This window comes from Serpula lacrymans (genome assembly GCF_000218685.1).
Source record: "Serpula lacrymans var. lacrymans S7.9 unplaced genomic scaffold SERLAscaffold_2, whole genome shotgun sequence".
NCBI lineage: Eukaryota > Fungi > Basidiomycota > Agaricomycetes > Boletales > Serpulaceae > Serpula > Serpula lacrymans.
Window position 1 is genome coordinate 1,916,588 of NW_006763291.1, and position 17,333 is coordinate 1,933,920.

The 17,333-nt window shown below is 46.8% G+C and overlaps 5 protein-coding genes across 5 annotated transcripts; 3 read left to right on the forward strand and 2 right to left on the reverse strand.

Annotated features, from left to right (window-relative positions):
* Positions 1-5,972: 5,972 nt before the first annotated feature.
* On the forward strand, positions 5,973-6,412 carry SERLADRAFT_457365 (uncharacterized protein; the record flags this gene model as incomplete). Its single annotated transcript, XM_007313704.1, has 1 exon — positions 5,973-6,412. One exon carries the CDS (start codon positions 6,137-6,139, stop codon positions 6,305-6,307), a length of 171 nt encoding a protein of 56 aa, XP_007313766.1.
* A 1,340-nt stretch (positions 6,413-7,752) lies between these two features.
* SERLADRAFT_457367 (uncharacterized protein) lies at positions 7,753-8,588 on the reverse strand (the record flags this gene model as incomplete). Its single annotated transcript, XM_007313705.1, has 4 exons — positions 7,753-8,220; positions 8,275-8,337; positions 8,397-8,466; positions 8,519-8,588. 3 exons carry the CDS (start codon positions 8,549-8,551, stop codon positions 8,276-8,278), a joined length of 165 nt encoding a protein of 54 aa, XP_007313767.1.
* A 2,223-nt stretch (positions 8,589-10,811) lies between these two features.
* On the forward strand, positions 10,812-12,416 carry SERLADRAFT_457377 (uncharacterized protein; the record flags this gene model as incomplete). The annotated part of the gene is made up of 6 exons (XM_007313706.1): positions 10,812-10,970; positions 11,039-11,171; positions 11,258-11,615; positions 11,676-11,943; positions 11,995-12,084; positions 12,144-12,416. The coding sequence occupies 6 exons, from the start codon at positions 10,878-10,880 to the stop codon at positions 12,252-12,254; spliced, it is 1,053 nt and encodes a 350-aa protein (XP_007313768.1).
* Positions 12,417-12,544: 128 nt separating this feature from the next.
* On the forward strand, positions 12,545-15,410 carry SERLADRAFT_457378 (uncharacterized protein; the record flags this gene model as incomplete). The annotated part of the gene is made up of 8 exons (XM_007313707.1): positions 12,545-12,733; positions 12,790-12,867; positions 12,921-13,036; positions 13,102-13,328; positions 13,391-13,629; positions 13,688-13,749; positions 13,806-14,237; positions 14,308-15,410. 8 exons carry the CDS (start codon positions 12,658-12,660, stop codon positions 14,416-14,418), a joined length of 1,341 nt encoding a protein of 446 aa, XP_007313769.1.
* On the reverse strand, positions 14,743-17,070 carry dst1 (uncharacterized protein; the record flags this gene model as incomplete). The annotated part of the gene is made up of 2 exons (XM_007314260.1): positions 14,743-16,897; positions 16,952-17,070. 2 exons carry the CDS (start codon positions 17,068-17,070, stop codon positions 14,743-14,745), a joined length of 2,274 nt encoding a protein of 757 aa, XP_007314322.1.
* Between the last annotated feature and the right edge of the window lie 263 nt (positions 17,071-17,333).

The following is a 17,333-nucleotide window of genomic DNA, read 5'->3' on the forward strand; positions in this document are numbered from 1 at the left end:
TTGTGATTCTCGCCTTCACTTCCCCAACTTGCTGATTTTTCTGTAGCTTTCAGAATTGCCCCCCATTTCCAAGAATACATCATTTCAGCAACGGTGTAACTGATCTTCATTTTATATCTGGATCGGAGCATGGTATTATCTTATGTGTAAGTCATGTACATTGTTCTATTTGGTGATTGAATCTGGAATTTCAGGAGTTTTAGTATATATCACCTTTCTTAGCGGAACTCCTGTGGCCAGAACATGAAGCTACCATCCTATGACTCCTACGCAAACTCAGTATCATCTACCTTTATGTCAAGTATATTATGGTCCACACCCAGGTTACGCTGGATGTATTAAGTAACCACATTTGTTACTATGGGGAGTTGGCTGAAGCCCTCAGCTCGGATAAAAATCTGTGTCTCAAGTTTTTGTATCCCAAACATCACTTGTTGGATCATGTCATAGATCCAAGCTGCGAGGTCCTCCGTGGAGTCACTGATGTCATCACTGGCACACGACCCTTGAGGCTAACTTGACCACTCAATTTTGTTCTTTACTAGATTCGTCCTTGGACTCAGATCATTTTGAAGGCTGTTCAGGTCACAGGTCACAGTGTTGTCTAACTTGAACATATCAGCCTTTTTTCAAACTCAGGTAGACAAGTAGGACTCAAGCTTGACATTCGTTCAAGTTCAGGTAGGTCACGCTCTTTGCTAGTAATTCTCATAGTGATGTCGAGTGGTGAGGACTTCCATCATATTGCAAACTTCAGCTAACTTTTGTCTTTCAGGTGTTGATGATAACCACAACTTAGTACCATGAAAGGTTAAGAACCGCCAGTTGCAAAGTGTGCATTATTGCTACTAGAGCCTACAATCGGTTTTACTGACAAAAAATGCATTGGCTATAGGCTCTCCAAGCTCAGCTGAAATCAAAAGGGGCGATGAGAGGCAGCAATTTGTCAGAGACAGAGGATGGAGATGAAAGGATTGCAAAAAAGGCAAGGTTTACTTCAGATGATGAAGAAGATGTATAGCAATCAAATGCACTTGTCTTATTATCTTGGTGGACTGAAGAACGACGCACTGCAAGCAGGCAAGAAATTTGCCGTATGCGTAAACCTCTGAGTGGATCCAAGTGTCCTCCGCCTCATTCCTGTGAACATCAATCCTGACAGTGAGGAGGAGCATAATGAAGAGGGAGAACGTTCTCCTATCCAAGAAAATCTTGCTTCCTTAGAACAGGCCGATTTGACGTTTTTTGCCGAAGTCGTTGCGCCCGTATGTAGGTCAAAAATGGTTCTGCAAATGTGTGAGTCTAAGCTAAACATCCTGTTTATTATTCTGATCTATTAGTTCTCAGTTTGGGGAGGGGATTCAAACCATCAGGTCGAACCAGGTTCACGTCCTTGCAGACTTAGTGCCCACCTATATTTTCAAAAAATTAACTCATCAATTCGGGGATAAGGCTTGCAGGCCATATATTCCTGCAGTTGAGGCTCTCCTGAAGGATAAAAGGTTTCTGTATGATTGTGAGCCACTGACAACAACGGATAGACTGGCTGGACATATGCAACACCTGTGTGTTTTGAAGGTACAACAGTTATCTTAAAGCAACATTTCTGTGTAGCCATTCAGCTAAATCATCCAGGCTTTACACTGCATTCTCTTAGGACCCTCCGCGGTGAAGAGCGAGAATGGTGAGAAGAGCTCTAAATCACGCAAAGTAAACTCCCGCCTTTGGAATATCACCAAAGTCACAATTCCTATGCTGGCATTTGCGGCAACTGTTGTGTGTTATTTTTATCTGCGATAGTTTACCAGATGATTTGTAACTTTTGTCAGGTATATTTCATTCTAACAGGTGAACTTGAGTTTGCAGAAGAGGGGCTGAATCACAATTTTTGTGCCTTTTACAAGAATCACATAGAGATAATGCAGAAAATTGCTAAGGGGCATCACAACCTTATGGACTACTACAATCGCTCAATTTTCCCTCATGCTCATATACACGTTGGAGACAAGTATAAAGGTTATGACAAGGAGGAGAGGGAATATCTGGAAGCCTTAAAACTTGAAGAGATGGAGAGCAATGATGAGGAAAGCCAGGTACAAGACAAAGACAGACCAAACTTGAACCACTTCAGGCGACCACTTTGGGTACACTTATCTTTTGTCCATCGTCTTCGCTACAGCTACACCTACCACACGCTGCCTGGGACTCACTTGTTCCAAATTGGAACTACTCCTCTCCCTCCCTCGTTTGATCAGGTGGTCCAACACAACCAGTCCATTGGTAAGGCCATGGAACTGTCGGATTTGGACTAGGTGGTGGACCGGTGGCTCCAGTTTCTTTTTCTTCAGCAGAACATTCATTTACAGTGCGATTATTTTTGATTTTTGAATCATTTTTATGGACACATATTTTTTTAGAATGCCTGACTGACAATAAAGGAACTGTGTTGATACTGATAGTGTTTTGCCTTGCCCTTTTTTTACTGCATCTTCCCATGACATCATGATTTTCCTGCTCTCTTTTTGCTATTGGACTTTACTTTATGGCTGTACAAACCTGTGACATTACTCACAGCATTCATTGTTCTATCCCTTTCTTTTCCTTGTTTGACAATCTTATCCTGTACTACCTACGCAGGATTTGTCAGCGTACATTCCTTCCTTCATGTTCTTTCTCATTCTTTTTGCACAGCTATACTGTGCATAGCCTACTTTTCTTTTACTATACAAACCCCTGTATTTTACCTTGTAAAAAAAACAAGAACTCAATTCCAGACTTCTTCTCTAATTTCAAGTTCACTACTCTGCTGCTTGTGATCCAGTGTGGTCACAACACTTCCCACTGCTACCACTGTCAATTGCTGTCATCGTCACTTCCCACTTTTGAAGTCATTGTCATCCCTTTCAATTAGATTCCTTCTGAGCACTACAGTTTGTGCGTCAGGAGCCTGCTATCACTGGGAACCTCGTCATATTGTTGTTCTCAAACCTACCTTGTGCTACGATTAGCAAGGTAGTGCTCATCTATACTCGTCACTAAGCCCCTATCTTCTATAAATTCAACTATCCCTCCTCCTCAAAACCCACACTCATACATCTCTGGGTTTTACTTTGAAGGATCTTCATACATACCACCCCACGAACAACCAGAGCACCCACTGTTCTAGGAGGCAAAGCCCATAAACAAGTTCTGTGGAATCTGGGAGGATTGTGTGTTAGTTTGTTTTTGTGTGTGGTTTTCTAACAACAGTTCTCATCTTCAACAGCGGATATGGAAGACTGTGTCATCATTTACATTGACGATTTATTAATATTTACAGAGTCGGACGATGAGGCTGAGCATGACAGGATCATGCAAGAAGTCCTTCGACGCTTACAGGAACGGGACCTATTTGTTAAACCCGAAAAGTGTAATTTTAAAGTGAAGGAAGTAGACTTCCTCGGTATGATAATTGGCCAGAACAGGATCAAGATGGACCCTGAAAAAGTCCAAGCTATATTGGATTGGCCTGAACCTACTCACATCAAAGGAGTTAGGGCCTTCCTCGGCTTAGGCAATTTCTACCGAAGATTTGTTGAAAACTTTGCGAAGATAACAAGACCATTGAACAATCTCACTAAAAAGGATGTTGTTTGGCACTGGGGCGCCAAAGAACAAGAAGCTTTTGATAAGCTTAAACAGGCATTTACGACAGCTAGAAACTGACTCTTCTGACTTTGCTACTGGAGCTGTCTTGTCAATCAAATGCCCTAACAATCTTTGGAGGCCTTGTGCCTATATATTGCATAGTTTGTCGCCTACAGAGTGTAACTATCAAATTTACGATAAAGAGATGCTGGCCATCATTAGAGCTCTAGAGCACTGGTGGCACTACTTGGAAGGTGCTAGGCACCAATTTGAAATTTGGACCGATCATAAGAATCTGGAGTATTTTATGACAGCCCGAGACCTGAACCGGAGACAGGCCCGTTATGCAGTGTACTTGTCTAGGTTCAATTACAAATTAATTCATAAGCCTGGAACTTCTATGGGGAAAAGCGGATGCTTTGTCCAGAAGAGAGGATCATGCCAACGGCATTGAAGATGACAACAAAGGTGTAACCCTGATTGACCAATCAAGGGTTGCCAATGTTAGAATCGGGCAGGATTCTGATCTTCTGGAAGTCTTCAAGAAAGACATCTCCTCAGAAGAGAAGGTGCGCCTTGATGGCAATGAGAACTATTTATGGGAAGATGGGCTCTTCCATTTTAAAGACAAGATCTATGTGCCTGAGTCCGCAAGGATCAAGACAATAGATAGACATCACAACACTCCAGTGGCTGGGCACCCTGGATGGCAACGAACAATGGAGTTGATCTCCAGAAACTACATGTGGGCCTGGCATGGTCAAAGACGTAAAGGAATACATAAAATCCTGCTTAAGATGTGCCATGGCTAAAATTCACATCAACGCGCCGGGAAACTATGCCAAATCCGATACAGCTACCAGCTGGTCCCTGGCAAGATATATTGGTTGACTTCACGACGGATCTACCTGAGTCAAATGGGTACAATTCAGTAATGGTGGTAGTAGATCGCTTCTCCAAAGAAGTAGTATTTATTCCCACCAATAAAATTATTACCGCCGCTGGCACAGCAGATTTATTTAAAGATTTTGTATGGTCTATCCATGGACTGCCGGAAATGGTTATCTCCAATAGGGGACCACAATTCGCTAGCGAGTTTACGAAAGAGTTATGTCAGATGCTGGGCATCAAACCCAAATTATCAACGGTGTTCCATCCGCAAACTGATGGACAAACAGAAAGATTCAACCAGGAGTTGAAACAGTATCTCCGGATATTTATTAATGACAGACAGACAGATTGGGCCAAGTGGCTAAAGATAGCCCAGTTCTCATATAATATTAAACAGTTGTCGGCTACAGGAAAGGCACCATTTGAGGTAACGAGATCATACCTCCCGAGAGTAGGTGTAGAACCTGGCAAAAGCAAGAACGAGGCTGCTGGGAACATGGTCAAAGACATGAAGTCTGTCTTAGACGAAACGTGCAAGGCGCTATTTAAAACTGCAGAGCAGATGAAAGACAGGGCAGAGCGTAGACGCTCTAAGGTTCCTGACTACAAGGTCGGCAACCTGGTCTGGTTAGACACCGACCACTTAAAATTAAAAGATCGGCAGTCTAGAAAACTGACCGAAAAATGGATTGGGCCTTACCGGATTAAGGAAGTCAAACCAAACACAGTGGAGCTGGAACTCCCAAAATGAATGAGGGTAGTACCCACGGTCAATATTAGCTGTGTGAAACCCTATAAAGGGCCACTGCCGGGACAGCGCGTAGACCGGCCCAGACCGGTTGTAGTCACCCAGGAAGGTGAAGAAGAGTTCAAATTTGAATGAGTGGTGGATGCACACTTGAAGCATGGAAAATTAGAATTCCTAGTCCTATGGAAGGGCTATGGAGACGAGGACAGAACGTGGGAACCAGAAGCCCATCTGGAAAATTCCCGCAATACTGTTCGTGAATTTAATTCTAAGAATCCCTCGGCTCCTAGGAAGCTTAGAGGCATGGATTCTAAACTTTTTAATTCCCTTTTTCAACCTATGCCCAAAAATCTAACTACTACCTCCGGTACTTGGTTGAGTCTGGAAGTCGAGCCTTAGAGGGGGGGGGGGTAGTGTTACAATAACACATTTCCGGACCTTAAATTTTCAATCTCCTCTTTAACCTTTTACTGTAGTTTTCTCACATTGTGCCATGCGGCACTTTCCTTTTTGTTCAAACTCCTCTTTCTCGCACTGCGCTGCCCTCCTTCTTATTTTAGCTACAAGTCTCTCATGCAGTGGAGCTGGTCACACGGGCTGCGCCCTCTGACATCATCAGCCACTGCTTTATCAACTGTATAGTACAACATGTACAAACAACCTGTAGTAGTATATATACCTCAATAGATCCAGGAGACCCCTCAGCGAGTCCTCCTGTTGTATCCTCACAACTAACTTGTTGAAGCTTAAAGGGTAACCACTCCCTCATCATTTATCTCTATAGTTGGTTCTAGTTGTGCGCCAGAGTAACAAACTCTTGGTTGTTACAAAGATAGTCATTCCTCAATAACTTCAGATCAAACTCACTGGATGGACAGCTTGGACATTGTCAAACAATTTGTTTTGGCCACAGACACCACATGGCTTGCGAGATTGGACGAAGGAGGGCTCGGTGGATTGCAATTGTTGTATGATATGCAACTTGTTGTCTGCAGATGCAATATGAGGAAAAGACGGAGTTGTGACAGAGGGGGGACATAGCTGATGGCTTGCGCAACTTTGTCGCTGGTTTTCCATCTGCTGAAGGGTGAAGGGACGATTGATTCTGTTGAGCGCAAATGTCTGCAATAAAGTCACATTGGTGTTGACAATTGCAATCACGACAATCACTCTTCAATTCACGGAACACATATCTGTGAAAGTGCATACAAGACAAACCACATTGATGTGCAAGCAGATGGCGGATGAGAACAATCTTGACGGGATTCTTCGCAACATGTATTGCATGGGCACGAGCTATGACGCTTAAATTTGGCACAGTAAGATGTTGAAAATGTTCAAGGAGTTGGTGAATAGTTTCAAATTGAGCAACTACAATAGGTCCCATAGGCCACAGTTGTTGGGGAGAATAGCCCTCATTGTCATGAACATCACAAAAAGTAAAAACTACGCCGAAGTCGATAAGTGCTAATGAAGTTGCCAGCAACTTTACCATTCCCACATTCATAATCTTGTTCAACAACCGGCAACACTATCATTGTGCAAACATGCAAGACAACCAAAGGAAACATACAATGAGCAAAAAGGACAGAGATCAGGAAGGATGAGAAGGACATTAAAAAGAGCACTCATCGCAGTGAAGAAAGGGAGGAGGGACATTTTGGGTGCTTGAAGTGCTTGAAAGTCCAGCAGATGACGAGGACGGTATTGAGGGGTAAAAGGAGGTTGAAGGAGATGCAGATGCAGATGCAGATGGGGTGTATTGGTAAGACTGATGTGAGCGTGCAAAAGCACGCTGGGGAAGGGAGGAATACGAATGGTCAGGCGGGGGACATGAAGAGCACAGGATGAACTGTGAAGAAGAGTCATCGTGAAGAACACAGGACTCAGAAGAGTTGGCTTGAGCTGTCGGTAGGAAGGAAAGTGATAAAGATTGAAGAAACGAAAGCTTGAAAAGCAGGAAAATGGCCGGGAAGAGAGGTGACCGGTAAAAACCGGTTGTTCAGACTCGGGATGATGTTCCGGTGCCATTTCCTGTGACAATTGTGAAAATAGACCTGGTAACCTATGGTACCAGGGATATATGAGACAGTAGTACAATGATTTTACTAAAAATTCCAGACTCAAAGCTGTGAGGACAGGCAAATGACATTAGGGATTATATTTTAAAATTTTGCTTCATATTTTCCTTAGATATAATTGGTACATTTTTACAAAAAAATCACTGTAAGATCACACTGCAAGTCTAGCTATTTTAAGTCGATCCCCACAGTGTTATCAGGCCAAATTCGGGCGAATTAGGAAAAATGGATTATTGCGACATTGATACATTATAATGTGATGACAACCTGGAGTATGACTTAATAGTCTGGTAAGTAACTTCAGCAGTGTGATCTCAGTTTGATTGACGCACCTGCAGGCAGATCAATCAGTCTTTGGACTACTTGCAGGCTGGCGACGTCATGAGAAGGCACTCCTTACCCTGGAACAGGCATTTCGTTGACATCGCCAGCTTGTTGATAACGCGTCAAGTGTCTTGTCCAACTGACAGCCACTTGACGGGAAGGTCCGGGTTTGTCCTGATCTGCTAAGGCAAACCCGACATCTGCCTCTTTTGCTGATGTCAGTGATGCTTTCCTTAGCTTGACACGATCGCAGTGTAGTCAGGGGTTGGTGGACACAGATGTGAAGATTGCCCTCAGAGTACTTTTCGACAATACCAGAGAGTGTGCCCGCGCAAAAGACTGTTTTGAGATACCGCAACTGTCACAGTCGTTTTGGTTCGAGCGTCTTATCAGGAATAGCTACTCTCTTTTCTCTTTTCACCGCTCACGCATCACGCGTGCTACCAAACCATCCGTTGCTACAGTGAGTACTCATCATTCGTGCCGCATTTGGCTGTTCGAGGTGTCTTCGTAGGTGCGTCAATAGCCTAAACAATACATCTTTCATATTTAACTCTGTCTTTTCAGCTGCAACCCGTAGATGACCACTTGTGATAGACTCATCTCAAGTGCTGCCTTCAACGTTCAAGAGATCAACCTTTCGCTGCCTTTGTTGGTCCTCAGCAACTATGTTTTCCACTTAGTTATTGATCCAAGTCAATGAAATTCTTGCTTATTTAACGCACACCGGGCCTCAACAGCACATCCATACATGCTATTGAGCTCTGGTCCCATCGTTCTGCGATTGCGTCTCACCTGTTACAACCCGTTTTCATAACTTGGTCTAAAAGGGTGACATTTGACTCACCATCAGTACAACTTCCTGTAGCGAAACGCGCATTGTTCCGTGATAGATCTGATTGAGAAACAGGCAAGACAAAGGTCAAACATCAGTCAGTGGCACGAGTAAGGTGGATACAGGACGTTCAAATGCCGCGGCACACAACGATAAAACACGGTTCAGCTACAGGTGATCCTTTCGTATACGCGTAACGAATATCCAAGCTGTGAATTCTCAATATTCCTCGCTGTAGGCCTCATTGTCTGGCATCAGCTGTCAAGACCAGCTGGGAGCGTGATGGTAAGAACACTGCCTTGCTCTGACCATCATGATGGTCACGAGCCTTCTATAGCATTATAACAAATGCTAAGCGCTTAAGATGTTTCCCTTAAGTACTATTTTTTGGTCATAGTACGTCTCCTTCTCTTCGTGTCCCCTTTGTTGTTTGCAGGCCATGAGTTCCTCTCTTCCAACTGTGAATGTAGATGATCGTGATGAAAGTATAACTTACTCATCAACTGGGATATGGTGGCTTGGTGGTGTTTCTCAAGAATATGACACCACCACTCATGGTTCAACCCCCAACGGAACAGCGATGTCGATATCTTTCTCTTTTCAAGGTACGTTAGTTCTCTGAGCGCTTATGGCGTCCCTTGAACAACTTTCTATGCTAAAGGCTCTCGTGTTATGGTGTATGGCACTATCCCTCCTGCAACCTTGAACAACATCGTTCCTTCTGTCTCTTATTACACGCTGGATAACAACGCTACCGCAACCTACACTGCGCCGTCTACTCAATCCACCTTGTATCAGCAGTTGTTCTATGACTCGGGTGATCTGCCTGAAAGTACTCACAATGTAGTCATCAGCCCTCTCACCAGCCAGAACAGCACTCTATGGTTCGATTACTATGCATATGTGCCTCTGTCAGGTTCGTCCATGTGACTAGGAATAACAAAGTGCTAACCCATTCACTGTGCTGCAGTCACCACGGCTACACCAAACACGGGTCCTCCTACAACAGGGGCGACCGCTATTTCAGCGCCTTCTGCAAGTCCGACGCCCCCCGCAAGTCCAACGCCTTCCACAAGTCCAACGCCTTCTGCAAGTTCAACGCCCCCCGCAAGTTCAACGCCTTCTGCAAGTTCAACGCCTTCTGCAAGTTCGACGCCCCCTGCAAGTCCAACGCCTTCTGCAAATTCGTCTCCCCCCTCAAGTCCAACGCCCTCTACAAGCTCAACGCCTTCTGCAAGCTCATTCTCCAATAATGGAAAGTCTACACAACTTGTACCTATTCTAGCTGGTACGCTCGGTGGGGTTGTCGGTATCGCGATTCTTGCGATTCTTGGGTTTCTCCTATATCGATGCCATAGACGTTCTTATGCCTCGCTAGCAGAAAACTCCTCATCACCACCACCTCCAGGTATGCCACCACCAGTCATCCGTTTTTTGAAAATACTAAAACCTAGCTTCTCACATTAAAGACGTGATATCACATATGAACGAACCATATCGTGATGCTCCTACTATGCCAATTGGGCACCAGCATGCCAACTCGATTCCTTCCAACAGTACGATGTCTGCCTCTGCGCCCAATACACGGTCCTCGGACGCCAATTCTTCCCCACCAGGCAACTTCTCATCGCCACCACCGCCAGGTATGCCATAATGTAGCGGCCATCCTTTTTCATACTAATATCTAGCTCCCCAGAAAATCGCGGGTTACCACGCGTGGTCGAACCGTATCGTAACGCTCTAACTCCATCCTCGTTCACAAGCGCGCCTGGGTATGGGCATGGGCTCGTTAGCTCACCTCCTCTCAACAATACGATACCTGCCTCTGTGGCTGATACACGACCCTCCAACGTTGATACACCTGCACCTGTTGCAGACGAAACACTGTCCCAAATGCTTTCCGAGTCCCTTTCATCTCCATCATTGCCTCCCAAACTTCCCACGAGGCACGTGCATGAGGATGCTGGCCTAAGACTCGACGGCGGGCCTCTTCAAAACATAGACATTCCACCAGAGTACCGAGAGTACGATTAACAGGATCGTTGAAGGCAGCAAAGCAGCAAAATGGATCAACCATCAGACTAAAACGTCACAGTTAAGAATATGGCCTAGGTTCTGAAGGATGAACAGTATAAGATGCATGATAGTTGTATAACGCTATTTTTCCCCTATTGTAGTATAAGTGTAGATTGTAAATTTGAGATTCAGACGCCCACCGACAAGCGCCACGGGATATCAAAAATCATATTATATAATCATGAGGTTAGGGTTTGCGTCCATTCCGAAAGATCGTAGATAACTTTCCGAGTCAGTGATCAAGAATATACACTTTTCTGTCTATAACGAACTCCATCATCTTTATTATCCAAAAATGCGCTACTACGAACCGCGCTATCCAGAGGTAGACGAGCTTGTCATGGTACAGGTTCGTCAAATTGCAGAAATGGGTGCATATGTCAAACTGGTGAGTCCTGTTGGAGGAGTAAATGTGGCTTTTGGAAGGACTGAAAGAGAGAATGTATACTGTGATAGCTCGAGTACGACAACATCGAAGGAATGATTCTTCTATCTGAACTCTCCCGCCGTCGTATTCGATCGATCCAGAAGCTGATCCGTGTTGGGAGGAATGAGGTCGTGGTAGTGCTGAGGGTGGACCGGGAGAAAGGTGCGTTCGTATGCCATTCACAATGCGAAACGCATCTCAGTGTTTACATTTCCCATGTCACATTGCGCGGATATGTACTACGAAAGGCTACATCGATCTCTCAAAACGTCGTGTATCCCCCGAGGATATCACCAAATGCGAGGAGCGGTACATGAAATCAAAAACGGTAGCGTCCATCATGCGGCACGTTGCCTCAAAACTGCCGTCTGTAGATGCTGATTCAACAGCACCCATCGACGCACCCCCCGCGGAGGGCGCAGAGAAAGAAGTGAAGAAGTCGCGAAAGGCGAGGAAGGAGGCACAGGAGGAGGACCTCGCTGTCGACGATACTGTACCCGACGTACACAACGAAGAGGAGAGACTAGAGCGGCTCTATGAGCAGGTTGGGTGGCCTCTAGGAAAGAAATACGGACATCCCTATGAAGCTTTCAAGCTCGCTCTGACGTGAGTCATATCCACTTCCTCCATTCATGATGCTATCACTAAACCTCATGTATATTTCAGGGAACAAGAAACTGTGTTCGGATCTCTACCGAATCCTGTGCCTGCGTCGACAGTATCGATTCTGATGAGCACGATCGCACGAAGGCTGACGCCCCAGCCGATCAAGCTGCGTGCTGATATTGAACTTACGTGCTACACACCTGCTGGGATCGACGCCATCAAGAAAGCATTGAGGGCTGGTGAGAAAGAAAGCAGCGAAGCTGTACCGATAAAAGCCAAGTTGGTGGCTCCTCCGCTTTACGTCCTCAGTACGAACGCGACGGATAAGGTAGGTGCTCGTGGAGTTGAAGACATGGCATGTTGTTGACATAGACACCAGTATGCGGCCACTGAGCGACTTGAGCGCGCAATCGAGTCTATACAAGTGACTATCGAAGAGGAGGGTGGTGCGCTGGTTGTGAAGATGAAGGTAAGAAGCCGTCTTCTTTTTGTCGGGCGTTGATCTTATCTGACATCGGTGGACTTTAGCCGAAAGCAGTTTCTGAGACTGAAGAACAAGATTTGGCACAGCTCATGGCGAAAGTGGGCCAGGAGAATGCTGAAGTGTCTGGCGACGAGGACGAGGAGGAAGCAGTATAGAGCATGCCGCGGACTGTATGATGAATGCAACGCCTCTGAGCATTACTTTTGTTGATATGACTAGACCTATGAATTGATATGAATGATACTGAGAGGTAATTACATGTCAGAGTACACGTTTCGGCCTCGGTTAGAAACGCATTAGATCCACTGTTGTGATCTGTGCGCACGGGATGACAATGTGCTGAATGTGATTGCAGCGTTGCAGATGAGGCTGATGGGAGTATTCACGTGATATGAGGCATTGCGGGGTTAGAGCCGAAAACAATCAGCTGGTTCTGTTATAACCCGCCCTTGCCTTTGCTCATTGCTTTTCCCTACGGCTGCATGCCCGGCTTTTCCATTTACTTAAAAGCAAACAACACAACTCAGAATCTCTGTCTTGCATGTTCATTTCTCCATCATGTCTGCCGCATTCCGCATCTCGCCCTCTCTCTGGGACAAGATCCACCACTTTGCCTCATTTCCACAGACCGGTGGTACGTTAAGCTCCATCTTCAGATACTTCGGGTGCGCTGACATCCGTGAATTCCAGTCTCGCTGCAACAAATGGTCCTTTTTGGACAGAACCCAAGCCAGGGCACCCTTCTCAAAGCCAGCCAGTTTCTCGTAGGTCCGTCCCGCTGCCTTGTTCTCATCGCGTGATGCCTTCTAACAATCGTTTAGAGGAACTTCCAGTGCGCCTGGCTCACCGCGTGAAAGAGCTCGACGAACTGCCTCACAATCTTAGCGACATGCCTTCCATTCGCAAAGTCAAGAACTGGTATGCTCAGTCCTTCGAGGTATGTCCAGCTCTTTTTCCGCTTCTTCTAATATCATCACAAAACACTACAACCAATCATTCCAGGAATTGATCGGTTTTCCTCCCATCAGTCTATCGCCCAGCATCCGCCAAGCCCTCATGGTTCGTTCAGAAGACATCTTCCTCCCTGAATCAACCCCGAACCCTTCTTTGATGAACCCTATCGATAACGACCACCCATTCCTAGGTAACATGAATTCACGAAGTCCAAATGGCTCTTCCAATGGGAACAGTTTCAATAACATGAAACTGCGCGTTCCGATGGAGAGAAGGTATGTCTGCTCTACCCCTATCTTTTTCCCCCTGATCTGATTTTGAACGGGCACGTTGGTAGATATTACGCAAAGACAAGCGGGATCGAGTGGCCACCTGAAGTAAGCGACTTCAATAGTCGTTTCACCCGGTGCTTGGAAGCGATCAAACGGAGACACGACCCAACCGTGACTACCGTGGCACAGGGCGTGTTAGAGTGGAAACGGAGCCAGAATGCCAAAAATATAGGTTTAGATATCCAAGCATGGCTGGACAGATTCTACATGTCTCGTATAGGCATTCGTTTTCTTATAGGCCAACGTAAGTAATTCAATTTCATCTTTGTTTTCTCGTAATTCTCAACTCTTCCATCTTATAGATGTCGCTCTAAACACGCAACAGCCCCACAAGGATTATGTAGGCATCATTTGCACTGAGGCGGTTTGTCTTTCTTTCGATCTTTGCCATGTATTTGCTCCTTACCTGTGTTTTTTCAGAACGTCCATGACATTGTACAAGAAGCAATCGAGAATGCTAGATTCGTCTGTGAAGAACATTACGCCATGTTCAAAGGGCCTCCCGTCCAGCTCATCTGTCCCAAGAACCTTTCCTTCCCTTACGTCCCCGGGCACTTGTCCCATATCTGCTTTGAGCTCCTCAAAAACTCCCTTCGTGCCGTTGTAGAGCGTTTCGGACACGACAATGAGGACCACTTCCCGCCCATCAAGGTGATCGTCGTCGAGGGTAAAGAAGACATCACCATCAAGATCTCCGATGAGGGTGGGGGCATCCCACGTAGTGCCATACCCCTGATCTGGACTTATATGTACACAACAATGGAAAGTAAAGGTATAGACCAGGATTTCCAGGCTAGTGATTTCCAAGCTCCTATGGCTGGGTTCGGGTATGGACTACCTTTATCCAGATTGGTGAGTTTTTCCCTTTTGCATTTTTATTCTCGCTCCATGTGGACTGATAATTTCCAATTTCTCTACGTAGTATGCACGATATTTTGGTGGCGATCTCCGATTAATCTCAATGGATGGGTTCGGAACCGACGTATACATCCATCTCAATCGACTTTCAAGCAGCCGCGAACCTTTACAATAAACCAATGATGTATGATGTGACTGAAATACAAAACAACGTGTGTGTAATAATATTAATTGTAACCTGTATATGTACCTAGTCTCTACACTATCTCCCATTACTTTGTGTATGTTTATGGAATGGAAAACGGGGATGTCGGACGAGATGGTCCAACTAGATTGATACAAGTGTGTAAAAACCAAACAAAAAAGTGTAATAAAACGTAGCGATGCAGGGAAGATAGCATGAGAGATAGAGAGCAACGTAGCCAAACTGATAACGAAACACGAACCAAGAAAAAAGGGTGACTGATCAATGTTCTGAAGCGGGAGCGGGCCATCTCGTTTATGTCGGGCCGTCTGCATCCCATGAGCGCTTCAGGTGTGTAGGGTAGCTCTGGGACATGATGGGGAAGTAGCCCTGCCGCGATTCGTGAGCGATACTCTGCTTGCGCTGCGGCTCACTCGCAAGACCAGTGGCGAAATGCGATGGTCGGTGAGACGCTTCCAACGCTCCCACTTCCTCTTCCAGCCGTTTATTAGCATACTTCAGCTGCTGCAGCTCATACTGCCAACTCGACCCGCGCTTGGTGTCTAGCTCCTCGAATACGCTCGAGTCGAGCGGATGCGCAAGGGTCCCTCCATCCGACGAGGAAGAAGAATCGCCCAGAGCCTTGATCTGACATATCACAGGGAAAGGCGACGGCGACCCTCTATACGGCGTGCAATACAAAACGAGAGCAACATAGACCTGACAGCCATCTTTCCTTTTCATCGTACACGCCATAACGCTAGGCTCGTCAATAGTCGACGTGCGCTTCAGCTCTTCCTCCACAAGATGCCGGACGTCACCACCCACGACAAAGTCCCCGATCACCTTGCCTATCATCTCACCGGGTCCCCAGCCCAAGACGTCGCTCACCGCCATGCCAGCGACGAGGAATGTCCCCTTGTTGTTGAGGATACCCCAGAATTCCCGTTCGCACTCCTTAATGTGTTCTTTCCGCTGAAGGTGGCGGCCTCCTCCTGTCCCACGAAGTGAATGGGCGAGACCTCCGGCCTTGGCTATCGCGCTCCACCGCAAACTTGGCGTTCTCTTCACTCGACCACTCAGGATAATTGCTTTTCGACCCTTCCCTGGCTCGACATGAAGTCTACCTCTACACTCTACCCACAGGTACCCGCGAGATTTGGACTGGGCACGGAAAAGCAGATCAACTGCCCGTGGAACACCTGGAGCAGGGTTAACAGGAGTTACACTAGGCATGTCATGAGTGGGTCCGACTATGGCAGACGACTCTTTGAGTTCCCTCATGAGCGGTACGAGGTCTGCCGGATGGCAATAATCTGATATAGATTTGCCAACAAGTTCGTCGGGCTCGTAGCCTAGGACGAGCCGCACGGAGGGTGCGACGTAGAGGAAAGATCCCTTGAGGGACAGGACATGTACGAAATCCGGAGAAGTCTCGAGGAGGAGGAGATTTAGGAGCTGGTTTCCTTCGTAGATCTCGGGTTTGTCGGTAGCAGTTGAGGCGGGGAGTGCGACGGTGGTGGACTTGGTAATGGGTATAGAGTTCACGAACGTCGAGTCGGAGATGAGAGTGCGGAGGCGGTTAGACATGACGAGTGAGAAGGGAGCGTTTGACTTTCTTTCGCGGGACGCGGTAGAAATGAGAGAGGGGATGGATACGTTCGAGCTGTAGTTGACCATGTAGTTACCATCCCTCAGTTTCTGAAGGATGGCATTTGGCTGCTCGGTCAAGTCAACCTGGAAGCCGACGTGATAGACGACATCATCAGCCTCTTCTTGACGGTTGAAGAGGCCGCCGGCGATAGGTATGATGGTGATGAGGTTGACGAATGGTTCTCCGCCCTTCCTGTAGTTGATGATGCTCACCTGACACTCCTTGTCTGCAAGCATGCTCTTTTTCATGAGCGAGACAGCCTCTGGTGCGACGAACCGCCGCTCCTCTCCCTTCTGGACGTTGCCATCTGGAGCCTGCAGAAAGCGACAGTTTCTGCCTATGACTTCATGCTCTTCGTATTTTGTGAGGCTGTAGAACGAGGGTGATGCGTATATGATAGGGGCATCGAAGCGACGGGTGTCGGATACAACGAATGAGCACGAGCCATCGACTGGGCCAATCATGATCTTTGGATTTGGCCGTGAGACGACGCGGGCGAGGATGGAGAGGAGATCGAAGCCTGACGAGGAATAGACAGGGAGACCAAGCGAAGACGGAGCGCTGAGATTTGCGTGGTGTGAGCCGAGTTTAAGAAGATCTTTGGACGGGAACGTGGCGGGGACATGGGGTGGGATGTGATTGTTGTAGGTCGTGGTATGCACTGGATGGCTGTAATCGGAGGGTGGATGGATGGCTGGATGAGAGTCGAATATGCTATTTGGACTCGAACTAGAGTGCACGGACCCGTCAGAGGTAGACGTGGATACATGATTATGTTGGTGCTGCCGTGACGAGGGCGACGATGGCGGCCCAAAGCTACAGCCAAAAAGCCTCAAAAAAAGGAGATATCAGGGCCGGGGACATGCTTACAGCGAAAAACCGTTGTTGGTCAGCCACGACGAGGCCAGGCCATCTGGGCCATCTAGGAGACCAGCAGGGAGCACCTCGGCTCCACCACCAGGGGCAAGCGGGGGTGGGCCATTGTACATGTAATGGGGGATCTGCAGCGGGAGGGCATTCGAGAAGGAGGAGGGGTCACAGGCCAGCATCGCTGCGCGGTGGTCGTACGAGTAGTAGTCATCGTAGGCAGCGGCGGACTGTGCTTGCTCGCTGTCGTCTGGCTGGCGCAGATACTTTTCGAAAGGCATGGTGGACGTTCGGAGGAGAGAACGGGTTCGTTGGCAAAGACATCTACAAAAACGGGGTATAGCGATTTGAATAGTGACGGCTACAATGCCATAACCTCGTGGCG